The sequence below is a fragment of the Lolium rigidum genome, chromosome 6 (genome assembly GCF_022539505.1).
Source record: "Lolium rigidum isolate FL_2022 chromosome 6, APGP_CSIRO_Lrig_0.1, whole genome shotgun sequence".
Taxonomy (NCBI): Eukaryota; Viridiplantae; Streptophyta; class Magnoliopsida; order Poales; family Poaceae; genus Lolium; species Lolium rigidum.
The window spans coordinates 38,573,327-38,590,874 of record NC_061513.1 but is presented as its reverse complement, the minus strand read 5'-3'; the positions used below and the strand labels follow the sequence as shown (position 1 = coordinate 38,590,874).

Sequence of the window (17,548 nt, the reverse complement as noted above, 5' to 3'; positions counted from 1 at the left end):
AATCTTTCTCCTTTATTCCGTTAAGTAAAATTTTCCGAAGCGACAAACATAACACATTGTCTTTGACTAGGAGCAATTCAGCAGTGGAAACAATGATCTACGGCTGCAAAGCTTATGCTTCAAAAAGAAACAAATAGAGGGAGTCCAACTAAAGTAGCAGAAGCTGCTGGTGGATGAAAATGTGGCATACAAAGAGTGATTCTCTCCCCATATAACAACATTGGGCAGTGAGAAGGTGAGCCTTTTGCCATCTACCGTGCCAGATCATTCCTTGAATGGAGTTAGATCGATATTGAACTGCTTCTTTCCCTTGGTGACTCGCTTCGCACAAAGAAAAAAAGAACGGTGAGATAAAAGAGAAATTTGGCTTCAGTCTACTGAAGGCAGAATATGTAGCTTACAGCAATCGCAATCAGTTCCTCCAGTAGCTCCTCGAGATTGCGCAATGGCTATAAACAATGTGCAGAACAGTTATACTTGAACTTATCATGATGCAGCACGAATGCTACAAGATATGACGAAAAGAGACCAAAAGGTCTGGAGCATGAAATTCTTGACAGTGATGGAGAGGTTACCCATTGAGTTGGCCCATCGCATGGTGAATTCACAGGATCATCGTGTACCTATCATGGGATTGTGAATCAAAATAAACCTTAGAATATATTGTATCACGGTGGTGGATCGTAACAAAAACGCAAGATAGAAGAAACAAAGCAGCATCACAGCTTCAGCTACCTCCATGAAAATACCATCAACACCAACTGCAACAGAAGTCCTTGCGATGCATGGTATAAGTTCTCGTAAGCCCCCACTTGCAACCCCACCACCATCAAGCTTACAAAACAGAATCATGTCAGCTGAACAAATTAAATCCTCAAAAGACAGTCATGCGCATTAGGAAGTAGTTTGGAAGATGCTTAATTAGGTCATGAATGTTTTAATAGCTGATTGCAACATTAGAAGATGGCTAAACAGAAGAACAGAAAATATTAACCAAAATGTCTGAATTCCTGATAATATTCAGCACTTGAGTATTATAGATATGAGGCAAAGGGTTTGAGCTTTGGCCATGGTCCATGGTTGCAGAAATATACAATGATGGATCAGATTGGAACATTGCCATATATTTTTGTCCTCCAGTTAAGAAAATATGACAGTTTGGACATAGTTTTGGTCAACCTTATAAAAATTTGACCACCAGATAAGAAATCATATTTACAGATTTGTATAAAAAATCCTTTTACAACACTAAGTTTATCAAGTCCTATAAAAAATCCTTTCATAACACTAAGTTTATCAAGTCCTATAATAACATACGGAGTACAAAAGATTCTCTTAATGCTGACTTCGTTCGTGAATTGACATATGACTCGTTTCAATGAAAAGAAAAGGAAAACAAAATAGAATTCATTTCAAGGTTGTGCAAAAATGTCTACAAGGACAATTTTCTTACACCAAGAGAGGCATGTAAGAAATACGTGAGTACCTTTTTCCCAGCTGGTTGTTGTAGAGCATGTGTTACATCAGCTACCTGAAAATGCATATTTCTCAATTACTGATCTATGTCATGGTTGATGATGCATTGCTAGCTACCAAATAACAGGATACTTGTATATACCAAAAAAAATGAAAGTTTGAAGTATTACAATTTATCTACAGAAAGAGAAATCATCTGGTTCCTGTCTAATCATATCAATCCATTGTCGAGTACTAACAACAGAACAATGAGTATAAAGGCTAGACTATGTATGCCTTGCTAAGACATTGTGCAAGGATGCTTAATCACTTAATGACACTAAAAAGGTGATATATTCATTCATAAAAGAGATGCAATATTCCAAAATAGGTTAATGTCTTTTTCACAAATATCATGCCAGACTTCCAGACCTACCCAATAACACCAATGATAACCTGAACAGAGTTGTTCATCTAATAGAAACAAGCTGGATAGATGTTGTGCAGATGGACAAAAGTAAGATGCTAATACTTACAACCGGGCAATTTGCTTCCCTCAGCCACTCAAAGTTCCTTGGGTCAACAATTAGATCATCTGTGTGTACAATGAAAAAATCAGAAGATACTGCTAAATTAGGTATCTGTTACAAGGAAACCATGAACATTGCAGGTAATCTATATTTTCCTGTGAAATCGGAATAAGGATACAGACAGCTTGAGCTCCAGTAGAAAAAACGGTTACATTGTTGTATTGCAGCTGCACAGCAAGCTACCAGACATTACTATTAGTATGTTATATTAGTGAGTTCAAACCATGAATTTCCTAGGCACCAGAGCAATATTTCCAGACATATTTATTTCTCAGATATCACTTATTCATCTTTTTCTGAATCTAGCTACTCAATGGCAACCATCACTATTGCTCATGCCACACCATATTTGAATGTCCAGAAAGAACAGGATATTCTAGTCAGGGAGACATGCTTCCTGACGATCACATAGCATAGCATAGAAAGCATTTAGTTTGATCAGATTTTATGTGGTTTTCTTATTTATTTTATTTTACCCTATTTATTTGTCTGTTTTTAAGTGGGCAATGCACATGAAAGAGAGCCAAAAGATGCCTTAAGCCCTTAACTGTAGCCAAACATGGTGCCACGCTCACAGACCATCACATTTTGATTTCCAGCCAGTCTAATTTTCTCGGCAGAGTTCGCCATAACCTGGAAAGGAACAGGATCCCTTTGGCAAATGTATAACGAAAGCAGAAGCAAAAGTAGTATAGCTGAATCTGATAAAACTGACTGCAGAAGGACTTATCGAAAAATGCAACCTTTCATTTCTATATGAATTAACTCCAGACTTCTAGAACAGAAAAGACAGCAGAACCACAGATTCTTGATGCAACATTTTCCACTGAAAATAACCAAATATACACCTATGTAGCACAAGCGCATAACTGATATTTGACTGCATAAAGCTCTATCTTGAAAATGGCCTAGCCAAACTTCCATAAGGAAATGGTAACTCGCAGGAAAAGGTAGTTGGGCAATCAACATGGTGATAGGCTGAACTGGAACTGATAGTTTGTCTTACAAAATTACTTAGACGTCATGTTGACTTCTAATGTTTGATTTATCTTGAGTAGAATAGCACAAACAATTGCAAATAGCTTCCACTTTGTCTAACCATTCAATCTCATAAATAACAAATCACATGAATTTTTTTCCTAAACAAAGAACATTATGTAATATTTCTAGAACAATGATCAAAATGAGGACAACTTTTTAAGGCTAATGCTAAATCAGACAATGGAACCAGAAATAATGTAGCTAGTTGCAACAATACTACACCTCTGTTTATTTGTACAAGAAGCCCACCAATAGTTAGCCAAACAACATATATGTTTAGTGACATATAATCCATATTTAAATGTACTTATATATCATCATAATTTCATTTATCAATACAAATATAATTAATGGAGAAAATAATATGAAAGTTTTATGTTGGGGTAGTACATTCAAGTTTTGGCAAGAATGATAGATTAAAATGCAACTTACTGAAGGAGCACAGAATTGTCCTTTCTTGATATTGATAATTTTCCCAGTCTTAGCGGCAGCCACTAGAAGATCAGTCTGTTGCCATAGTAATATATTCGTATTAGACATGCAGAATGAGATAATGAAGTGCAGATTCATACTTAGATAGCTATCATTACTGTAACTCTCTACAAAAAGAACATGCATATATCAAAGTTGTACCTGGCGACAGAGGAAAGCTGGGATCTGTATAATATCAGCAACTCTTCCAACAGCTTCACACTATTTAATGAATTAGTTAGATACCATTTGTCTTCACAGGGTGCTATACTATGAATTCAAAGGGTGCAATATAGATATGCAGAAGTACAAAGATATTTTCAGTATAATCATATATTCATGTCCATTTTCTGCAACAAACTTGAAATGGGAAGAAAATATACATGTCATATCCAAATGCATGAAAAAAGTAGCGGTACTGGTGGTACAATAACATTTCGAAAGGAAGCATAACTACCAGACACTGCTAAGTATGCAGAAATATTAGGACAGTGACACTGCAGCAATTGCTTGCCAACCAGAGAGGACTTCCTAGCTACAGGATTAACAGAACCAAATGGATACCTGCCAGCTTTCATGCACGTCAGTGACCACTGGAATGTCATACGCCATCTTCACCTTTTCAAGGATCTGATATAGCAAGGTGGCAACGTTATACACGAAAAGAGACGGAAATTCAAAAGATCAAATATCATTTGACATGCCTTCAGGCCTTCTTCCAGACCAGGGCCACGGAAGGATTTCGACGATGTACGGTTTGCTTTATCAAAGCTAGATTTGAACACAAGAGGCACCCCAAGCCTGCCATGAAGGAAAAGAAACAGGTTTAGTTTGGCCCGAGAATAAACAAAAGTATGATGACTGGTTACTCACTTGGTTGTAATGGCCTTAATGTGTTTTGCCATCTTCATCACATGCTCCTCTGATTCGATCACATTGGGCCCAGCTAACAAGAAGAACGGCTGAGCAGCCTGTTGCAAGAATCAGCAGGGTCAGTTCATGCATAGATGTAACACACGACAGGTCTCCGGATGTGCTTACACTACTGTCATCAATCGTACAACGGCAAACCAAGAAAATAAAATGGGCACAAAGATATCCAAGAGCAGTTCTGCTATTTCCTTGGATGATACCTTCCTTCATCCACAGAAGGAGCAGAAACAGAGAAACGGAGATTTCTCTTAACTCGCAGGCAGAATAAACAATAACAGTAACCCCATTCAGTCATACCAAAACATCTCAAGGCACATTCTCGTAGCATCCTCGTTAAAATCACTAAATCATGCGATTCTCAGTGGTACTATTCGTACGCCACATCCATCTCAATACTGACACCCACGATTTTCAATCAAGTGATTCATCATAATCGCAGCACTTATGCCCGTATAAACTGGCTTCTTCTACCAGGACCTCGCTAAGAAACCAAACCAAATCTTAAAAAAAACTTAAAAGCATTAATGGTAAGCACCACGCAAGGCTTCTTCACAGAACACCCTGCCGACAATCAGCTGTCTATCGTTCCAAGATTACCAATCTAAACAACCAGCAAACGGAAACAGGATACAGAAACTTCCTACTATAACCGCCTGCTCCTAGAACATCATCGGCGAGGAGGAAGAAACAGCAGAGAAGATACGAAACCAACCCACCCACGCAAGGTGGTCGACGAAATGCCGCACCGGATATCGCACGCGGTACAAGGGCTTTTTCGTTACCTTGAGCTGGCCGTACAGCGCCACGGACGAGGCGTCCATTCCGTTTCCGCCCTCGAGACGAGATCGTCGGCGTGGAGCACGCGGAGGAGGAATTGCTCTGTGGGTAGGAGTGGGATCGGTGTGTACCTGTGGGAGGGAGCGGGGCGCTATGGTGATATGAGGAAAGAGGGACGGGCGGCATGTGCCATTGCAGATCGGACTGACACTGGACCCGTCCCCGGCTCTCCCCTTCAACAACTTTTTTGAGATAGCTCATCACGTGTACCACGCGATCAGGTACATTCGACAACATTTTTGCCGTCATTGGTTTCTATCAATTTTGATTTGACTGTTCGTTTTTATAGATTCATGTTGTATACTCTCTTGGTTTTACAAAAGTTGTCTTTGATTTATCAAAATTTAGATCTATCTAGATATTATATAGTATTCCCCCCTGCTAAAATGTAGGGCGTATAAGAATTTTGAAGTCAAATGATGTAAAGTTTGATCATGTATATAGAAAAGAATGCTAACATCTAAAATATCAATACCATTAGATTCGTTATAATGTATATTTATATTTGGTATGGCAGACGTAGATAATTTTCTCAAAAAACTTGGTCAAACTTGACATTCTTTGACTTTAAAAAATTATACTCCTTCCGTCCCACAAAAAATGTCTTAACTTTGTCCAAATTTGAATGTATTTAGACAATATTTAGTGTCTAGTACATCCAAAATTGGAAAAAGTCAAGAAGTCGTTCATGGAACAGAGGTAGTATTACTTCATTGTTGCAAGAAGGAAGTATATAGATACATCCATATTTAGATAAATTTAGGATAGTTTTAATGGGATAGAGAAAATGTTTGTTCTTAATTTCTTTTTCTTTTGGGAGTTAGATTAGATTTCTTTCTAGCGACTCCAAATCAAGAGACTATTGACTCGCAAAAAACAAAATCAAGACACTATTAAAGAACAAGAATTAAAAATTGCCTCAAGAAAAGAGAACACCAGTTAGAAAGAGGAGATTTGAATGTACTTGACAGCCAAACGTTCAACACAAAAGTACCGTCAAGGCAGGCATTCATAGATAAAGATGCATTCTATTATGTTCATCTGCACAAGGATTCTTTCTTCTACCCCTCCACAGAACACATTATGCCATCGTCACCATGAAAAATATTTACAAATAATATTAGCATTTTCTTCAGACTCAGGCGTGCGAGAGCATACAGAGATACTGTACAGCCATGGTACAAGGCACATAATAATTAACTGAGGCTGCTTGCTACGGTTGGTCTGATGGTTTTAGGAAATTGTGGCACTCCAGCTGCTGCATTTCTCCTCCATTGACTGGGTCATACTGGCAGCGATAGAAGCTACAGGCAAAGAGAAGTACATGTCTGAGTTTTTAAAATATGTATTGCTGGAAATCTGATTATTGCAAGAACTAATGTTCAACTTCATGTCATTACCTTCCATCCATGCCAACAACAGCCACAGTATTCTTCTCATGGCCAAATGCAACAATGTACTGCTCACCCTCATGGAGCCTGAATTGAGCAACAGACCACTCCGAGTGGAAATATTTAGGTAACACGCCTGCCAGGAATGAAATAGACATGCTTAGTACTGGTTGAAAAACTGAAAGTGTTTGTCACTTTCATCTCGATATCCAGGTCTCCTTCGTGCAATCCCCACCAAACATGCACTCAAACAAGAGAAATGTAGTTTGGGCATGGTCTAAAGTATAAACTATAAAAAATACTGCCTATGCCCATAATAAAAAAAATGCAAGATACCAACAAGTATAGACCAATCATGCTGTGTTCGGTTCCAAACTTCCAGAAAGAGAATGTATCGACAGCGTAACAGACATGTACCAAAATAACTTACACAAGGAAGAAGGAACAAGAACATCATGGAAATTAGAGCCTACAGAACATTCATGTATACTAAGTACATTGTGAACATTGTAAACATATCGAACAATATAGCAGTGTCAAACAATGTGGGCCACTCTCCCAAATAAACGTGCAAGGACGATTTTTTAGCAAGGAGATGTATGCAACTAAGGATATCTGAAAGGATTATGAACTTACCCTTAATAAAAGAAAACGATGGACTCATATGGGGAACATCAGGCTCTGGAGCTGGTAGAGGCTTATCATTTGTGGTCAAACCCACATTTATCTTTAAATTGAACACATGAATTGTTCCTTTATCACTAGATACAGCTAAATACTGTAAATTATTTGAGAAAGCCAAGCTATATATTTCTGCTCTATCAGCTCCTCTCCTTACCTGCAACAGAATAAGGCAGACAGGTATTAAATGTTATATTATATCCCCAGCAGTCAAACGGTAAAGGAAATGTGAGACTTCATTTGCCATAAGTGAGTTAGCAAATTATAGTTAGATGTCATTATGTTGTTACCAACTCAGTGTGCTGCATCAGTGAATATACTGTAGAGCAATATAGTCTGACGGTAATTGCACATAGAGTTTTATAACCACAGGTATAAGGATAGTAAGTTACTTAGAAAATAAATTTGAGATTAAATTGTATTATAATAAATTTGGTACTTGCGGTACAAGATTGCAACATCAGTACTGAAATAATGTATTACAAACAAGCAATGAGATCAAATCACTGGAGCAAGTTCTGAAATCTTTACGAAACAAGTATTGATAAAAACCACAATAAATAGCATTAACAGGTGGCCTGGCGTGTATCTGCTTGGCAACTTCACTTATGGAGGCCAAATAAACAGAAAAGCGATATTGGTGTAGGTGGTAGGTCAGGGTGCAATGGACTATTTTCTGGTAATAAAAGTAAGGTAGAAAACTGGCAATTGTAAAGCAGTCCTATATGATAATTAATCTATGGCTGCAAGAATATAGGCTTATACCAAGTTAACCTCCCTTCAAAGATATACAAGAACGAACCAATCTTCACACCACCAAATAATAGGTACAGTTTCTCCAGTGACATGGAACTTCTAGGTCACTAGAGATCTACAGAGTACATCTCTCCAACCTCACCAATGCTTGAGGTGTGCAGGGTTTCTAACATGAGAAGCGGACTACAGAACCTCCAAAGTTGAGAAAGCTGTGTCCCAGATTTCCAAGGGGAATTATGAGAAATGGTCATCTTCAGGACCAGGAAATTCGCTAATCATGATGGATGATTATAAGCATGGTTTTTGAGTCGCCGAGTCAAGTCAAGTCGCCGAGGCTGCGACTCAGTGTATAGTCGACCAAAGTCGCTGTATAGTCGACCAAAGTCGCTGTATAGTCGCGAGTCGCCGTGATTTTTGGAAAACGACTCGGCGACTATACAGCGACTATTCAGCGACTATACAGCGACTCAAAAACCATGATTATAAGCAAAGCAAACCAAGTGGTGTACGAAAGCAACATACATAGTACCGACCACGATGGACCACCAAAGAAGCATCACAATATGACACTTCCGATGATGTTAGCTTATTAACATTTTCTTCCATGACAACTTTCAAGTATTCATTGTACATCAATGCTAACATTTGATCCCAAGTGTCAACGTGATATCTGTGATGTATTTACTTTACTCAGCAGATAGATGGCATCATACTACCTAGTAAATGTTATGCGCTTAGCACCAATAAGGTTATTTCAGTTCACGAATGGTAGTTGAATTGGCATGGGTTAAAACTGGAAAGCACCATAAGGATTTAAAATCATCACCCTTGAACTAGTATAGTACCAAGAGTACTTTCCTTCTTTAATATTAAATTCGTATTGATTAAATGTCTCTGATTTGTTGATTAATCAGGTCCAGGTTCTTAACATTTGATCAGCAAACTTGGTAGCACATTATGTTCAGTTGAAAAACCTTGCAATGTTTCGACAGATATTCCATCTAAAAAGTAAATCTAATCCTGCAACCGTCGTTCTAGCAACCACTAATGCATATCAACTATCAAAGCTTCAATTTGGGATGCTCATTCAAATACTTCTAAAATGAGTAGTGTAAGTTTCAAAAAGTCCTTTTGGAAGCTTCATTGCAAAAGATATCAGCACAAGTAATCACTTGATGCAATTTCAAACTTTCCTTGACTAAAATTGCTAAACAATGGTGCCCTGGAGAATCTCTCCCTCGTCTCCAACAGGTGCATCGAAGACGTTAGGCTTTGGGCTTACAGAGGCAACACCCCCTCCCCGACCTCCCTTCTAAATTCTTGGTGTAATGGATATGACCCCCCTGAACCCCCTCCCTAGTCTCCCCCCCCCCCCCCCCCCTCTCTCTCTCTCCTCAAATCAGATGTAAAATGGAACCCATGTATTCCCGGTGTTTGGCAATAAAGTTGTTCAGGCTGGCGTAAGCCCGCCGTAGTCCAGGTCAAAAAAAAAATTGCTAAACAAAATGCAGCATCAGGCATCAGCAAAATTGGTAGCACATTATCTTCAGTTGAAAACCCTATGCAATGTTTCGACAGATATTCCATCTAAAAAGTAAAGATAATCCTGCAAGAGTTGTTCTAGCAACCAACGTCGCATGGTACTGCTGACACAAGTGCAAAACCAAATCTTTTGAAGCATCAATGTTGCGTGATAGCATAAATTTCGAAAACCCAGGTTTGGAAGTTTCCTTGTCAAAGATATCAGTACAGGTAAATCACTCAATGCAATTATGAACTTTCATTGACTTGCTATACAAATGCAGCATCCAGCATCAGCAAAACTGGTAGTAGCACTTTATGTTCAGTTGAGAAACCTAATCAATGTTTTTGAGAGACAGAAAGTAAAGCTAAGCCTGCAATCACCATTCTAATAACCTATGTTTGCATGGTACTGCTGATATATCAGTGCAAAACCGAACCTTTTTTAGCATAGCTGACACACACTAGCATAATTCATCCCAAACAGGTGCAGCTTCATCCAGATAGCAGGGTGTTTTAATTTGCATTTGCTCAAACTTATTATGATTGCATCAGTCAAATATAATCATGTATGTAAGAGTAAAGCAACTTACTTCTTGTAGAAGGTTTCCCTCGGCAGCATTGAAAATCCTTACAAGCGTCCCCTTGGTACTAGCAGTAGCAATGAGCCTCCCATCCTGCGACAGCGCGAAGCACGCGACACGCGACGAGTGCGCGTTGATAAATTTGGTCTTCCTGGCCCCATAGTGCTCGACCCTGATCTGGCCCTTCTGCGCGCCGGGGCAGACGAGCACGGTGGAGCCGGGCTGCTGCGAGACGGCGCAGAGGCCCCTGGGGTTGGGCGCGGTCTCGATGTGGTGGACCAGCTTGAGGTCGGCGAAGTTGTAGACGTAGACCTTGGCGTCGAGCACGACGACGATGCGGTCGCGGCGGAGGCGCACGGCGCGCACGGGCGACTTGAAGGACAGCTCCCCGATGCAGCGGCTCTGGTGGTCGTCCCAGATCATCACCTTGTTGGGCGGGTAGTGGGGCGCGTCGCCGCCCCCGACCAGGGCCAGGATGTTGCAGCGGAAGAGCATCTCGACGACGCCGACGCCGCCCCCGCCGGTGGTGGTGTGGGGTGGGGTGGGTGGTGAGGTGGGGCCGAGGTCGCGGCGGAAGATCTCGCGGAAGGGGTCGCAGTTGAAGATGCGGAAGCCGGATTTTGTGCCGGCGGCGAAGCAGCCGTAGTCCTGGTTGAAGGAGATGTGGAGCAGGTCCTTGGTTGCTGGGAACGGGCGGTCGGGGACGGATGGTCCCGTGGCGGTGGAGGCCAGGTCGGCCGCCGCGAGGGCGGATGAGATGGAGGAGACGGAGGAGATGGAGGCGGAGTCGTCGCTCTCGTCCTCCTCCCCGCCGGACGGGGTGGGCTCGATTGCGTCGGTGGGGAAGGGCGGCTCCGGGTCCTGGTCCGGCTCCGAAGGGTCCTGCTCCGGCGTGTCGGGATCCTGCGTGTCCGGGGGCATCTCCGGTGGGTCCCGCACCTTAGGTTTCCAGACCTTGTTGGCCTTGGTGTTGTTCTCCCGGCCCTTGGTGGGCTCCCGGGGCTGAGGCTCCGGCGGCAGGTCGTCGTCGAGGAGGGAGCTAGGGTTTGGTGGGTTGGGCGTGGTCGCCATGGGGAGAGGAGAGGTGAGGTGAGGTGAGTTGGGGCTGCACGATAACTCGGAGGTTGCGGGTGCGGGGCTCCTAGAAAGAACAAGGTTGGACGAGCAGTACCAGGTCGCTGACAGGTGGGGCCCGGCGGTGTTTGTTAACTGGTCCGCGACTGAGCCGGCAGCGTAGCTTGTTCGTGTTGTGCGCCCGGCCGGTCGGTCGGATCGAACGCCGTGAGCGTGGCGTGGATGGGAAGGCAGGCAGCGCGTGCCTTTCGTGGCGTCCGGGCTACACCCTGCCACGTGAGCGATAGTGTCTTCTTGTAGTATGTCAGGTAGGATTCCTTGTCGTGCTGCTCTGTACGAGTACGAGTATGCAAGTAGAACCAACATGTGGTTGGATGGTTAGAAGGGCAGTGGCACTCCTAGCCCACCAGAGTTCAAATCTCAGATTTGATATTTTGGTGTTTCATAAAAAAGTGGAATATTCTTCAGTGGGAGGCGACGTTCCCGTCTACAGCGAGGCGCCTATGGTGACTTCGTCAATCTCAAGACCTGCCGGATCAGTTTTTCAACGCAGTCTCTTGGAGGTGCTCATAGGGGTAGGGTGTGTGTGCGCGTTCATATGGGTGAGTGTGTGCGCGTATGTATGAGCGTCTTTGATTGTACTGTCTTTCGTAAAAAAAAAAGGTAATGTTTGTGACACGTCGGAGGAACGGAATGAACGGCGACGTACACGAGCACCTGTTCAGCAAGTTTGGAAGTAGGAACAAGTGTGAACGATGAAAAAACATTGTGACCTGACCTAGGGCATTTCAATATGTAGAATTGTAAACACACCTTAGAAAGTCAAAGTCGCTTATTTCTAAACCGACACTTTCTTGAAGAAGAAATTGACGATGGTACGTTCCAAATTCAAGAAGCGGTTGATTTTTCCTATTCCTTTTGGATACTATCACGTCGTCGCACTTGGCATGTCGAGTAAGAATAAGGTAAGATTGTAAGTTGCGGAAACATGCAAATTCTATGGAAGCGAGCACTCGGGAACACAAAATACATGTGCAAACCTTAAATGCATAGCAAATCAAGTTTAAAACGAATGCAAAGGTAAGAACCGGTAATTGTAGACATCTTTTTCTGTTTTCCTGTGAAACCAACACCAGGACTGGCCATTCCATCAAGGGCAAGGAAATGCAACTGCACACACTGATCGTAGGCGGCAGCAGGTAAGAACATTCAATATAGCGGAAAAAAATAAGTAAACTAAAAGGTTAATTGATCTCGAGCATTTCTCGATGCACATGGTTAGGTTTGTCCGCACTACTCCAAAGTATCCAATACATAATCAGGTACAGTATATAAACAACTAACTGGTAACATGCACATTGCCTGGAACAAACAAGCCCAGTTCACCGCATGACACCAACTTCTACCTGTGAGCTTCAATGCAGTATGGCTACAACAGGCTCGGCCATTATTCCCAGGAGAACCCTGACTTCATGGCCAGTGATTAAGAACAAGGACACTATTCTGTGTCTCGTGAGATATGATACGAGTGTATTGGATAAAAATGTCTTCGAATGAGCCACTGTCTGATAACTTCCTAGGATGAAAACATAGGCTTGCAGTCACTGCAAACGTTGATACTACCCAACAGTTGATAAAAATAAATCAACAGCGGTCAAAAAAGCAAACAGCCAAACTGTGAAATGATCAAACGTTACATTCCTCCCTGATCTAACAACGTTAACATCATTGTCTGATAATTTCCTCAGATTAAGCTATGGCCTTGGAGTCTGCATCACTGCGCAAATTGATACTACTACACAACACCAGACAAAAAGTGAACAGCCGAATGGTGACACGATCAAACATTTACATTCCTCCATGGCTAGCTAGTCAGATAAAAAGAGCAGGTAAGCAACTTGAGATTTATGATAGTGTAGACATCTTTATTAGGGACATCCAGAGAGTTAGCTTGAAACAAGTATTATGCCAGTGCATAAATGACAATTTCAGTTGTTTCGGCTGTCCGGGTGACCGAGCATTCAAACACAGCAGGACAGTCATTAAACGAAATTATTGGAAATAGGGCAGGCACCATACAGAGTTCGAATGCAGAAGAGAAAACTAGCTAAGAAAATCACTGCTGTTGCTGCTTGCTCAAACCTGAAGTGTAACACCTTCAACTCCTCAAGTGACACTTATTACTACAGAGCTAACTGAGGCATTGATAAAGTATTATAGTATAACCCAATGGCAGAATTGCTCATCTAGTTTCATACACGAATACTAGTTGTTCAACGTTCCAGTATAAGTCCCCCCATGGTCTAGAGTAGTGATATATGTATTTAAAACCAACATACCGAGAAGGCCTAATCTATCAGGCGGAACCCATCATTTACTCCAAATGTGAAGGTCTGATATTACAGTAAAGTAATCATGTCATAATATATCCTTAACACAATTATCTAATTCCAATAGAAATACATTACACGCAGATCATTTCATCATAGCTGGAGACAAAGAAAAGCTTGGCAGGTTATATTCTTAAGAAAATGGAGCCAAACATTTAGTAACATGACATAGCAAACAGAGACCAAATTCCAAAAGCCATATAACTTACTCACGAAGAGAGAAATAAGCAGATACCAGAATTAATATATGGAAGACATTAATCATGTGTTAACAAAACGATTACAATATCCATCACTAAAGTACTAGGGTGTTACAAACGCATGGGGTGCTAACAGCCATGAATACACAAGTACAGAAACACAAGAGTTGACTGAATAGCTAACCACATAAAGTCAGGTCCATGAGTGCACTCACACACCAGACCATCACAACTTCATAGAGATGTACCCAATTCACTGCTGCTCGTACCCAAGACATAACTCCAATAGTCCAATATCATTAGAAAGATGGACAATTGCGAAGCTGCACTACACAATTAAGATATTTCTTACCCATCTGCCAATGCCTCCGAGAACAATGGAACATATGGAAGATAAGGAGTCCTGCCATACGCAATTTGACAATCCCGTCCAAGATGGCATAGAACACACAGCTTTCTGCGATCCATGTCATATGACATTAGTGTGTTCTCGTGCCCACCAACTATGAAAATCATATTGTGTTCCGGGTGGAATGAGATGACATCGAAATTATTTGCAAATGATGAATACCGTGCTCCAAACAGCTCCAATTTGCTGACATTGTGCTTCAAGGTCCAGGTTTTACTATTGTAGTCCTCAAGGGCCCATACTGATAGGTCAGAACAATCAGAACCAGCAAGTTTGCTTGTGATATACAACTGCCTCTGCGATACAAAAATTGCATCGTCACGAGTATACTCAATGCATGGTGGCATAGGAATATCAATCTGCCACCAATCGTTTCCTTCCACGTCAACAGCTAGTATAAAACCATAAGTGGTGGCGAAACGAAGGATCCCATTAAGGAAAACACTTTTTGCATTATCGGGTACTGCAAACATAAAGTTGTCCAGGCTATGATGCTTCCAAACTCCAGCTTTAGACGAGTATATCGCCAGTGTTTCAATGCGTCCATCACATTCGCATTGCTCAGACTCATCAAAACCCCAGGCCTCTTCATCAATGAACTCGAACACATGGAAGTGAGAGGAGACCGTCGGCTCGAACCCGAGGCAAGCGATCGCTGCCTTGCTGGACCAATTGGTTGCAGGCACAAGAACCCATTTTTCAGTGGCGGGATTGCACACCACATAATCCAATGTCTTGGGATCAGTTGCCTTCCAACAACGGCAGAGGAGGAGGCCATTGCAGCAGTCCAAAAGGTCAACTTTCTCGTATTTGGGCAGGAAGGCTAGTGAAGGGTCGACGAGAGGAAACCCTTTCCCTGAAACGTTGGTGAAATATCGAGCTCTCATAGGTGACCGGTTCATGTTGAAGCCTTCGTGGAAGAAGCCGTAGAGGGGCTGGGGCAGCTTCTTGCGGTGGTCGGGGTGCCAGAAGAGGTCGCGCCAGCGCGTGGCAACGCACTTGCAGCAGCAGGTGGACTTGTAGGGCACGCGCGAGATTATGTCGGTGAGGATGTCGTCGGTTAGCTTGTCCATTGGACACCGCTTCACGCCCTTCTTCTTCTTCTTCTTGGAACCCGGCGCCATCGCCGTCCGCGGAGACGAGGAGCGGCCAATCTGCGAACAGCAGGGGACGAAGAGGTTAGAGATACATACCGGTAGTGAGGGGAGCGCGATGGAAGAGAGGATCTACCAGGTGCGTGGTGCCTGAACTGCCAAGGGGGGAGCGGCGGCGAGAGATTTGGCTGCCAGCGAGCGAGCGAGGGTTTGGGGTGTGCGGAGGCAGCTGCCGGCGGAAGTGAAGAGGATGGACGGGGAATGGGCTGCCGTTCGTGCAAGCTGAATTCCGTTTCTCTTTGCTGGAATGGGCCGTGTGAGTCAAAACTTAAACGCACAACTTTTAGAAACAGGTGGTAAAAAAAAAGCTGCAGGAGCTACTTGCAGAGATTGCAATGGGACATATCTAGGTGCATGTGCCGTTGTTGTTGTGGAATCACTGATCCATCTACCCTGAAATCGTTAGCATGTAGTAGAGGCTTTAGCACTGGCTGAAGATCCTGGTCTCTCAAGATTTGTGGTAACCTCTCACTGCAGAGTGGTGGTGATCAAGGTTATCAATATTGAGATACTAGATAGTATCGTTTTCTTGTGAGCAATATATTATCGTAGAATTGTATCGGAGTAACACTATATACTATGAGATTTTTATTTAAATAAAATATATGTATATATTAATAATATACTTCAAATAATTTTAATTTTAATTTTAAATTGAATCCTAAGCATATTATATGTTTTTCATAGAGTCCTCATGTAAATGATGTGCTCTCTCCGGTTCAAAATAATTATCCAAAAATGGATGTATCTAATATTTAACTAATATAAATATGAGTGGAATAATCTAATGCATGATATAATTATGAATCCACAAAATAAAAGACTAGACATGTTTGACAATCGGTTAAAAAAAAGCTAGTTGACTACTTTTCTTGCACATACAAACTCCTTTTCTGAAACACCTCGCCCAAACTTATTGATGTTGTATTGTTTAAATACTGAGTTAGCCTTGAACTAAAAAATAACTTTTACTCTTCATCTTACCATATTATTTTGTCCATATTTTTTAGCATAGACGTGGGGTCACACGATATTTCTTGCGCGTCAGAAGAGGAAGTTGCAAGCCACAAGTAGCAGTCTGATTTTCAAAGAAATAAGAGCATAGGTGTTTTGGAGACAAGCGCCAAATTAAGGTTTAATTTGCAATGGGTGAACTGCTGAACTTTTCGTGTAATCCTGTGGAAATATAGTTATTGTACCAAAATTAGGAATTACAGATAATATTTGAAATAAAATAACAAAAACTGGTTTGACCAACCGTTGTGTAATTCATCGAGATGCAGCAGAAGTAATTTAACCGATTGTTCACTTCCTTTCAAAGACTTCAATTTAACCCGATGAGTTTATACATATAATCCACTACCTTCGTCCTAGGTTATCAATTTGATCAACATAATATCAATTGTACAACACACCAATTATACCACTAAAAATTAGAACGTCTAAGCTTTTTAATGATATATGTTTTTTCATATGCATCTTGTATTATCATGACCAAATTTAAAACCTAGGTATACGCGCAAGCCCTATAAACCGGGATGGAGGGAGTAAAAAAGATAAAGCTGAGAAGCTATATGAATATTGGAGGTTGCATAGCTGAGAACAACTCTAGCACATGTACCGAAAAAAGGTCAAACTTGGATACTTGCAGTTTTCCAACATACTAGAAAAGGGAAAAAAAAGTTTACCAATTTGAGGTATATGTTCTGCCCGACCATAATTTCATACCTCAAAATGTTTTCCAGTATACGCAAAAATATTTTTCCAAGACCAGTTTATCTGGGATCGGCTTCTACTATGCTTATGTAGATTCTCCAACTCTCCGCACAACACCATCAACGAACAGGAAATGGTTTTGCGGGTGGCAGCGGTCCCAATGATGGCTTCCAAATATTTGCGGGCTCACACAGTTTAGCCATTTTTAACCTAGTTTTGCACATTTAGGATTACTTGAACACGGAAAGCTAAAAGGACATAGTGTATTACACAATCATAGCTTCGAAGTTCATAAAACAAATACAAAGTATCATAGGACACAGTTTTACACAAATGACACTCATT

The 17,548-nt window shown here is 41.6% G+C and overlaps 3 protein-coding genes across 3 annotated transcripts; all 3 read right to left on the bottom strand.

The window, feature by feature from the left end:
- On the bottom strand, nucleotides 1-5,460 carry LOC124663424 (2-dehydro-3-deoxyphosphooctonate aldolase-like). The gene is made up of 13 exons (XM_047201125.1): nucleotides 5,273-5,460; nucleotides 4,431-4,528; nucleotides 4,262-4,358; nucleotides 4,122-4,187; nucleotides 3,720-3,779; nucleotides 3,519-3,593; nucleotides 2,594-2,678; nucleotides 1,992-2,050; nucleotides 1,487-1,531; nucleotides 736-834; nucleotides 576-623; nucleotides 402-449; nucleotides 1-321 (listed from the first exon to the last, which is right to left on the bottom strand). The coding sequence occupies exons 1-13, from the start codon at nucleotides 5,309-5,311 to the stop codon at nucleotides 265-267; spliced, it is 876 nt and encodes a 291-aa protein (XP_047057081.1). The 5' UTR covers nucleotides 5,312-5,460; the 3' UTR covers nucleotides 1-264.
- Nucleotides 5,461-6,318: 858 nt separating this feature from the next.
- On the bottom strand, nucleotides 6,319-11,365 carry LOC124667749 (autophagy-related protein 18a-like). Its single transcript, XM_047205003.1, has 4 exons — nucleotides 10,270-11,365; nucleotides 7,355-7,556; nucleotides 6,728-6,854; nucleotides 6,319-6,631 (listed from the first exon to the last, which is right to left on the bottom strand). Exons 1-4 carry the CDS (start codon nucleotides 11,329-11,331, stop codon nucleotides 6,541-6,543), a joined length of 1,482 nt encoding a protein of 493 aa, XP_047060959.1. The 5' UTR covers nucleotides 11,332-11,365; the 3' UTR covers nucleotides 6,319-6,540.
- Nucleotides 11,366-13,967: 2,602 nt separating this feature from the next.
- LOC124662491 (F-box protein At5g07610-like) lies at nucleotides 13,968-15,457 on the bottom strand. The gene has a single exon (XM_047200323.1). The coding sequence runs from the start codon at nucleotides 15,455-15,457 to the stop codon at nucleotides 14,273-14,275; it is 1,185 nt and encodes a 394-aa protein (XP_047056279.1). The 3' UTR covers nucleotides 13,968-14,272.
- Between the last annotated feature and the right edge of the window lie 2,091 nt (nucleotides 15,458-17,548).